This window comes from Solanum stenotomum, chromosome 4 (genome assembly GCF_019186545.1).
Source record: "Solanum stenotomum isolate F172 chromosome 4, ASM1918654v1, whole genome shotgun sequence".
Classification (NCBI taxonomy): Eukaryota; Viridiplantae; Streptophyta; class Magnoliopsida; order Solanales; family Solanaceae; genus Solanum; species Solanum stenotomum.
In genome coordinates, this window is record NC_064285.1 from 109,220 (window position 1) to 119,198 (window position 9,979).

Sequence of the window (9,979 nt, forward strand, 5' to 3'; positions counted from 1 at the left end):
CTCCTATATAACTTATATGCACTTCACGATTTTCATATGTTATGGAATTTCGAAGAATGAGTAAAGTTGTCAACTTCAATTATAATTTGCAAGCGGAATTTTTTTTCTCCTTTCTCTAATATTCATGATTATGAACTTTACGAGTTCGAGATTCTAGTTATGTAAAGTTATTGGATTCTAAATTTATAATTTATATATATATATATATATACTGAACTTATAAATACAAATAAATGTTTTTGAATCAAAAGTACTGAGTTCGACTAAACCTCCATATAAGTTGCTTAATTTCCTATGTTATAATAGTGTACAACTTTTTCATTATTTGTTTCTCATCTTGTGATTTCTTGGAAGTTGAAGATGAGATTTCTTGCCTTCTTCTCATGCCTTTTTGTAAGAGGAATATGAGTACACTATATGGGACCTTTTAATTTGGTCTTGTAATATCAACTAGTGCATTTTGAGAGAGATGTTTGTGTGTGTGCATTTGTGGGGTTGTTGGGGGTGGGGGTCATTTTTCTCTTTTCTCCTCTAATAATTTCTAAGAAGTTGGTGATATGACATATTTTGATTTGACATCTATACAATATAGTGGTACAAATTTTCTAAAATTATGTAACTATACAAATTTTGTCCAAGTAGTATAAAAGTTTAAATTTTAAAAATGGAATTGCAACCTCTAGGTTGTTGAAACCTCAATATCACATGACGTTGTATAGTTGAAATTGAAAGATTAAATAGTATTAAAATTATACGTTTTGAAAAGTGTCACACATTAAAAACTATAAAAAGCAAAAGATTATGAAATTATACTTATTTTTGAGACATTAACAAGATGAACCATCCACTATGTTGGGATGAATATGATTTCTCCCCTCCTAAGCAGAGGTCTCGAGTTTGAGTTTTAGATACGGAAACAATCTTGATAGGAAATGATTTCTCCTTTAATTGGTCTTATTCGATTGCTAATCTGAATTAGTCAATACAAATACCAGACATCGAGCGAAAATAAAAGAGAATGAACCACTTACGCGTTTGTTTGAATTATATGCATACAAAAGAACTTTCCAACCCTTGACTATATATAGGAATTGTTTCCCTTACTAAACCCCTTTTCTTTTCTCTTAAGAAAAACTCTATTTTTCTTTCTTAGAGAAGACATGTCACATTCAAGAATGACTCATCTATTACAAATATGGGAAATTTCTACTCTAATTGAATGTGGGACAATGAGATCCCACCACCCATGTAATATGCCTTGATTTATTTAATTGCTAAGTAATAGGAGCGACGATTAGGGCACAAAATGTTTCACATTATGAATCGAAAAGGTTACACTTAAGAGGTAGGCAATCTATTAGTGGCTCATTCCATGACTCGAATTCATTGATGTGTAGATCAAGTTATATATGCTAACAGGATACATAATCTTTTCACTATTACTACAATTTAATTGGTAATAGAAGGTCATTACTCTATTTTTCTGGTAATCAACCTTAACTTGATAGTATATAAAAAAATTACACTATCAAACGCAAATGATTTAACTCTCACAAAAAATAAAAATCTACCAAACTTCATGAATATTTTTTCATAATCTTCACAAGTAGGATAGAAACACTGAAGACATAATTAACATAAACAAAGAGAGGTAAACGACATACGCAGCATAAACCACGAGTGGAGTCTGGGAAGGATAAAATAAACAAAATCATGCATTTGAGGAAAATTCTCCACCTTCTTAATGCTCGAAAACAATAAGGGATTAGCTCAAGGAGTACTAAAAAAGGTGCTAATGGCAGCGGGACGAAGTGTTTTCACTTTATAGAAATTGGTAAAAAACTTTCAATTTAAGTACATACAATCTGAAAATTTACATCATAGCGAGGTTCAGCCTCAGAAAGAAGATGACCATGCAGATCCCGTCGATCCAAGGAAACTGCTAAATTACAGAATACGAAAATCAAAATAGTAGCTACTAAAGATGCTTCCGCAAACGAGATACAGAGATGCAGCAGAAAAATTCAGATTTGTTCTTAATTAGCCAGGGCCAACTTTGGGAATGTCATAGTGCTCACTCATGTTTGCCAAGTACTGATTGAAATCTTCAATTCGGTCACGATGTGATTTATTAGCAGTCTTGGCCATCTTATGCATGTCGATCCTCTCTCTTTGTTCTATGTAGCGCCTCTCTGCAGGGGTTAAATTATCATCCCAGCGACCGGCATTTTCTTCACCAACAGATTTAGTTGCATCTGTGGTCTCTTCCTTGGTGGAATTATCTATGGATCCACTACCACCATCTACATCCAGTCAGAAATACATTAGTGAAGCGGGTAAACAAGAAAAGCCATATATCATCTCTCACAAGCACATAAGATTGAAATGTTTTTGCTCTTTTATCTTAGGCTGAAAGTGGATACGCCTCGGTTACTCATCCAATACTGTTTGGAAACTATGAGAACGACAAATAGCCATTAAATGAAATTCAAGCTGATAGAATGTGTCAAAAGCTGCAGTTACTCAATGCCCAAAGAAGGCACAATCTTGAGAACATTTGTTAAATCATAACTTTTAGCCCTACTGATCATATCGCTAAAAACTACCATGCATGAGCATATTTCCATTAGATGAATGAAAATTGGGATTTTAAGACCATCAGATTGAATCACAACAATAAACTGTTCAATCCATTATTCATCTATCGTTTTCATTGTACTACAACTTGATTGCAGAGGAAGGGTGGGAGGAATCAATAAATATGAACAGTAATAATAAAAGCACAGAATTTATGCACTTCAAGATATCACTACTCACCAGTTGAAAGCTCGTTTTCTGTAACCTGGGAGATTTGATCATAATCCTTCTTTTCCTTCTTTTTCTTTTTCTTAATTCCAGCGGCTTTTACATCCAATGCCTTTCCCTTTAGTTTCAACTTCCCGCCAACCACATTATCATATGCAGACATTTTCTGTCAGAAAGTCTAAAACATTAAGCTTTGGCCAGAATAACAAAAACTATAAGAAAGCACACTACTGGGAATTGATAAGCGTAATGTGCAGGCAATATGTCATATTTTCAAACTGAGAATCTGTTCGTGATACAGCAGTAAGTCACAAACAATACATACTAAGCGCCCATCGTTTTATTTATGACTGAGTAGTTCCCGAGGCTCAGTAACACATGATTCGAAACTCCGTGAGTAATGTGCCTACCCCTCTATCCATCTCCACGTAAAATACCATGGTTTTTCAGTGGCAAGGTTTGAACCCCTGACATACACCAAACCCACACATTACATGTTGCGCTCTTACCACTAGTCCAAATCCCTGGGTGGGGTTACATAGATGCCAATAATACATATTCCCCAAGTCTTCACTAAAATTTTCTACATAAGAAATAGAAAGTACTTGCAGTTACAATAACGTCTACTGCTCCTATGCAATAACTCGCAAACCACACAGGAGAGGTAACCCGCACTAGGCAAGTCTGGTGCGACGAGCTCAACCCAAAAGACAAATCCTTGCATTCATACTTGAGACCTCCAACATGGAAGTCCCAAGCCCAAACCACTAGGCCACCCCGAAGGGTCTCCTCCTCCTTTTTTATTTTTTATTTTTTGATAGATCATCCATTGGATTTCGTGTAAGGATAATTGTTAAATGTTTAATTCAGAAAACCTCAAATTTCATAGAATCATAAACTTTTGCCTCAATAGATATATCATATAGAATGAGAATGAAAGAAACACAAATAAATTGGGATAAATACATAAAGTTCATGATAAATATTATCCAAAAATGCTACAAGTAAAACAGAACATGATTAATTCATAGTAATTCACTAGAGCTTTTCTTACAACGAATCCTTGCTGCAATTACTTGCTAATTTAGAAGCCAAAATAAAATTACTCACAAACAGATAAACTATAACTATGGATTTCAAGAGCTTAAAATTCAGATAATATCCATCACAGACGGATCAAAAAACCCTAAATTCCTAAATCAGTAATCACACTTCACCAGATATTTCAGCCACTACCAAAAACCCCCAAATTCAGTTACGAAGATGCACAAAAAAGAAACAAATTCCAATAAGAGGCAAGATTAAACGAACAACGATGAAGGAAATACATACCTAAAAGAGACCACCAGATCTGCTGAAAAAATAAAATACGATAAGTAGAATATAAAAAAATTTATGTATTTATTGTTACTACTCTCTCCGTTCCTTTTTAGTTGTAGGTATAATATAAATACTTGTTTCAAAATAGTCGTTAAAATGGGACGGAGGCAGTATTTCAATTAAAAAATAAATAATAGTTTGTTGCTAATCTCTTACTAATTTTTATTAGGCACATATTGTTGAAATTTTATTATTGATATAGTTATAATTAAAAATTGTATATAATTAAATTTATGATTACTTTTTATTTTTTAATTTCTCTAATTTACTTCAATTTGAATTAATCATGATTTAATGTTGGCTTTGTAAGATTGTATCAATTCTTTGAGAGGTTTTATTAATTATATTATCAAATATTTAAATTTTAGGAAAATATTATCTTAACTTTGAATGTCTTATAAAGATAACAATCACTATAATATTGTTCTATGACTTAGATTATTGGATATGTTGTTATTGTTATATAACTTTAATATATTTAATGTTTATGATTCTTTTATGATGATTAACGTTTGTCTTGACTATTTATTCATGAGAACGTTTTACTTGTTATCATAGCATTGATTCTTTATATCTAGAGTGAAGGGTTAAAAATACATCTAAAGTATTTTTTTGATTTTTCATGATTCATTCAATTTATGTTGCATTTTAGATGTTTGACATATTCATTAAGATTTTCTTGCAATTCAGATTAATCGGGACTTCAATATAAGTATCAGACTCTAGGTTGGAAAAACCACCAATCAAGAAAAGATTTGGCACCATCTTTGAGTGTTAACTATGTTAAAAGTAAAACTTTGTGAGCCTAAATGGAAATGTAAACAATTCTTAATTTTCCTTTGTCTATGAATGGTTAAAATTCTTATGAGATTTATTTATTTTTTGACACAAAAATTTGACTTTCAGATAATTTAAGCGATTCATAATAGTTCAGTTATTTGAATATGACAAGAAATAGTTTCACGAGTTTACTATTGTAACATATTGTAAAGTTCAATTGCTTTAATGAGAGAACATATATCTTCTTACTATGCCATTACAATAATATGTAAAATTTGTTGATTATACGTGAAATTAATCAAGTACGAAATTAGAATTCAATCACAATCTTTTCGAACTTTTCATTATATCCAAAAAAAAAAAGTTAATGCACCTTTGCATTCTATTTAATTTCTTTTGGAAGAAGTTCAATATAAGTAATTAAAACTCTAATTAAACAACCTCCTACTCTTCTTATTATTCATTTTCATTTTCTCCATTTAACCATTTTCATGGAGAAAAAAAAAATTAATTTCTATATATAATTATTATATGGTTAATAAGTTGCCGGAATCTTGCTTGTCGTCACCGAAAATCCGTTGCCGGAAGTCATCAACCATCATCGGAAGTCCTTGCCGGAGAGAAACTGCTGGCTCCCATCCTAGAAGTTGTTTTGCTTTTGTAATATCTGGCTTTCTCTTGTGTGGATCATCTTCTGTGTTGGGCCTAAATTCTATTTTTGCATTTGGATCTATTGTTTCTTGCACCACCTACAAAAATCATCGAGGAGTATAGTGAGATGAATACGATTCATTCAGCATTAATCACACGTCTCGAGTTTTAAGAAATGATAGAAAATAGAATTAGTAGAATCAATGTGTTACGTTAAAAAAGAATGTTAAGTGTTATATGGGATATGTTATTTTTTGTTCATGCCTATTCCTTGAACTTTTTGTTTTACATTCAGTCAGTGTTTGGAGTTTGAAACTCAGTGATAGTAGCGGAGCTAAAAATTCTAACAATGGTCGGGAATAAAAAGTGTAACACTTTAATGAAAGTTTCCTTTATATAAAGTGTATTCAACAAGTTATATATATAAATCTTTTATCTATATATGTTGTATGGCGATTTAATTGACCATCCTTTGATTTCATCATACATTGCTCCACTACGGCCTATAATTGGTTTGTCTAATTTGAATTTGCGGTGTATAAAGCTCATTATGAAAATCCTAGTGCTCTTTATCAAAGATAATTTTTATTTTCAAAATTCAACTTTTAACCCTCGTATTAATGATTGAGGAACATTTACCGCTTAACCACACACCCTTTGGTGGCCAATTCCACACTCTTTCATTTGCTTAGAAGGATACAGTAACCCCCTTAGTACCCTCTTTATGTTTACTCTTTTATCCTCGATCAAAATCTGAGACATGCCTTCTGTATAGAATCACTTTTAGTAGGAAAAGTTTTAATTCCTAAATAGGACTTTTTGACATAAATTTGAATTGATCGAGTTACATTACGTATTATCGAATATCGAATGAAAAAAAACACACATACCTTAGCTAGTTCAAGCATGGTGAATTCACCAGGATTCCCAAGATTGAAAGGACCTACATGATTTCCTTCCATCAACCTCATCAAACCTTCAACCTATTAATTAATTACAACAATCACACACAAATTAAAGGTTTTATTTATTTATTTATTTATTTACGATAACAATTGTTTTTTGTAGACCTTCAATAAATAAATAAATATTCCATTTTTGAATAAGTGAAGTAAAAATAAAAAATTTACCAAATCAGAGACAAATTGAAAGCTCCTGGTTTGTTTTCCTTCTCCATAAACTGTCATTGGCTCCTTTCTTAAAGCCTACAATTTTTTTTTTATATTCAATGAAATTAAAGTATAGTAAGTATTTAATCAATTAAATGCAAAAAAATACATTAATATTAAATCAATTATGATTAATTTGATTAATTTAACACAAACCTGTGCAACAAAATTGCTAACAACACGACCATCATCTATGCACATACGTGGTCCATATGTATTGAAAATCCTAGCAATTCTAACCTGTCAAAAAACAAGTTTTCGTTAGCAAATCGTCTCGTATTTACCTTTGTCAATAACGAAATTCTAACGTGAAATAAGTCAACTCAATGTGTTCAAATAATTCTTCAAGAGATCAATATATTTTTATTTTGCAATTTTAGTTTTTTTTTTTTTACTATGGTTTAAAATTAGATTTCAAGCAGAAAATGTACCTCAATGTTGAGTCCTCTATGGTAATCCATGGTCAAAGTTTCAGCTGTACGTTTTCCTTCATCATAACAACTGCGGACACCTGTTCACAAGTTCCCCAAAAAAGAGTCGAGTTTAAGTCCGATGCACTGACGATATAAAAACTATATGTACATAATCACGTCACGTATTAGTAGTGATGGATCGAGGGAGAAATTTCATCAGGGGGATTAAGGAACAATGTTCTCTTATGTATAGGGGGATTCAATTAATAATTGACATGCACATAAATAAAATTCACATATATATACATAGTCGGAGGCAGAATAATGATTTGTAACTTATGGGTTCAAGATTATAGTAATCTTTTAAGTTATTAAGCTTTAAATTATTATTTTGGATATGTTCAACGAAATTCTGAAGTTAAATACATAATTTGGATCAAAGCTACTTTACATAGTATAAGTTTTCAGTAAACCCCTTTTGTCATATGTGGTTCCGCCATTACTTATTAGATAAATATATAAATTTTCATAATTGTATCACTCTGTGGAAGAGTGAAAGGGTCACCACTAGTGAGAATTCCCAAATCTTAGATAGATCGTCTTAGGATTCATTTATAATACAAATAACAAGGAATTTACAATCACATATTATATAATATGATATCGATAACATAAAATTATTTAGACAGACGATCTACACTCGCGATCAAAGTTAAAGAGTAAAATGAATTGACTTACCAATGGGATTAACATTGCCCCAATAAGTCTCAGCTTGAGGATGTTGCAATGGATCACCATAAACTTCACTTGTGCTAGTAATAAGAAATCTAGCTCCCACTCTTTTTGCTAATCCCAACATATTCATTGTTCCCATCACATTTGTTTTGTGATATCTTTCCATTTTAAAGTCAAGGAAAAAAAATCAAGAAAACAAATATGATCATATGAAAAACGTGATACGTATCGTTACTATTTTCGATTTGAACTATACATTGTGATAAAAAAATATATTTATGTAGTTCACACCTATTGTCAAAAGAATAGTGGTGCAATGGTATTATGTACTTAATTTAAAGAATATGAAATTAAGGATATGATAGTCTTGACTGGATTAAACTTGTAATGAACAGGAGAAGCAGGGCAAGCTAGATGATAAATTTGATCAACTTCTAACAAAATTGGCTCAACGACATCGTGTCGAATAAGTTCAAATCTTGGATTCTTGAAATGGTGCAACAAATTCTCTTTTTTACCTGTAAAAAAATTATCAACAACAATAACACTATCTCCTCTTGCTATTAATCTATCCACCAAATGGCTCCCAACAAATCCTGCTCCTCCTGTTACTAATATTCTCTTACTCTTTCCCTTCAATCCCAAAGGAACCTTTCCACCTACAACAACAAAAATCGGTCAGTCCTTTCTGTAATGTCTTTTGTTAGAATATTTTTTTATTGTTAACGTAACATAAAAATTTGGTTACAATAAAAATTTTGGCCGTTATAGAAGATGATTGTATGTATCAAAACACATTGTTATATCCAAGTCTTGTTAGAATGTACATACAATTTTTTGAGATAATTCAATCAAGATGTTCCGAAATATGAAATTTTAATTTATCGAAAATATTGATTTACAACGAATACCGTATTGCATCATGTATATTCGTCAATTAACTACGTTTTAATTCTTAAATAATAAAGTTAAGATCGGTAATTTACATTTTTATATGTATTTCATATTATTTGAGTTGGTTTTAGTCCAATATTACTTGAGAACTTGTCTTTTTTTAAACTAGAGATTCTCTTGAATCTCATATATTTGTACCTACTAGTAGAGTCAGATAGAATGCAGGTTCAACTGAACTCATAATTTTTCAAATGGGATAGAAAATGCTAAAAATTTATTAGGATAGATGCAATGCCAATTCATTTTCGCTAATTGTAGAGAAGGTACTTGATGACATTAAAGAAGGTGAATCTACGTCAACATGACACAATTGTAAAGATACCTGCATTAGCGTGGTCGGTTTCATCAACCAACTCATACGCAATTCTTCGAGGGATCGGATTACTCGATATAAATGTATCTTGAATATTAATCGTTTCGAAATCGGATTTTAATATTGGAGAAGAAATAGAAACTACAGAGCAAATGACAATTGACGTAGCAATTCCAATCAAAAGACACATAAATCTTTGTTTTTCAAGCACATATAGAATTGAATTTCTAAATGAAAATCTCTTCATCATGCTGTGTTTTTTAATGTAATTTTTATGAATCACCTCATGATTATCATCAGATCTCATGATGAAAATTAAAAAAAATAATGTTAGGTTTTTTCTTGTTCTATATATTTTTTTCTTTTTAGGTGAGATCTAATTAAGAATTTTGGGGTCCATAAGAAGAAAAAAAAGTGGAGGGATTTGCATGAATTTTGAAGACTAGTGGCCTTCTTCACTTTGCTTTTTAGCAATTTAAGCTATTCCAAGTGTAATTATTTTGCCTCCAAATTTCTAATATTCTTGAAATATATCTTTTATACCTTCCTTCTTTTCTATAGCTAGAAAATAAAATATTTGAAAATTTTCTAGCTTATATTAGTAAAGTAAAGATACATGGATTACGACGGTGTGATGAGATCAATAAGATTTATTAATATTTTATTTGAGATCTCGAATTCAAGTTATCAAAATGGAAAAAATCAATTAGGAAATGCTTCTTATTTTAATGAGTTTAATGCTACACGAATCTATAAAAGTACTACTAGCATTTTTTACT

General features: G+C 31.0%; 2 protein-coding genes across 3 annotated transcripts; both read right to left on the reverse strand.

Moving 5' to 3' along the window:
* Positions 1-1,808: 1,808 nt before the first annotated feature.
* LOC125862415 (uncharacterized) lies at positions 1,809-3,003 on the reverse strand. The gene is made up of 2 exons (XM_049542476.1): positions 2,818-3,003; positions 1,809-2,303 (listed from the first exon to the last, which is right to left on the reverse strand). The coding sequence occupies exons 1-2, from the start codon at positions 2,966-2,968 to the stop codon at positions 2,041-2,043; spliced, it is 414 nt and encodes a 137-aa protein (XP_049398433.1). The 5' UTR covers positions 2,969-3,003; the 3' UTR covers positions 1,809-2,040.
* A 2,469-nt stretch (positions 3,004-5,472) lies between these two features.
* LOC125862413 (UDP-glucuronic acid decarboxylase 4-like) lies at positions 5,473-9,521 on the reverse strand. 2 transcript variants are annotated; one of them, XM_049542474.1, is made up of 8 exons: positions 9,210-9,521; positions 8,293-8,592; positions 7,937-8,083; positions 7,217-7,296; positions 6,942-7,025; positions 6,747-6,821; positions 6,507-6,599; positions 5,473-5,714 (listed from the first exon to the last, which is right to left on the reverse strand). In XM_049542474.1, exons 1-8 carry the CDS (start codon positions 9,505-9,507, stop codon positions 5,493-5,495), a joined length of 1,299 nt encoding a protein of 432 aa, XP_049398431.1. In that variant the 5' UTR covers positions 9,508-9,521; the 3' UTR covers positions 5,473-5,492. The 2 variants fall into 2 exon arrangements, with proteins under 2 accessions (XP_049398431.1, XP_049398432.1); XM_049542475.1 differs by having other exon boundaries at positions 7,937-8,079; positions 8,289-8,592.
* Between the last annotated feature and the right edge of the window lie 458 nt (positions 9,522-9,979).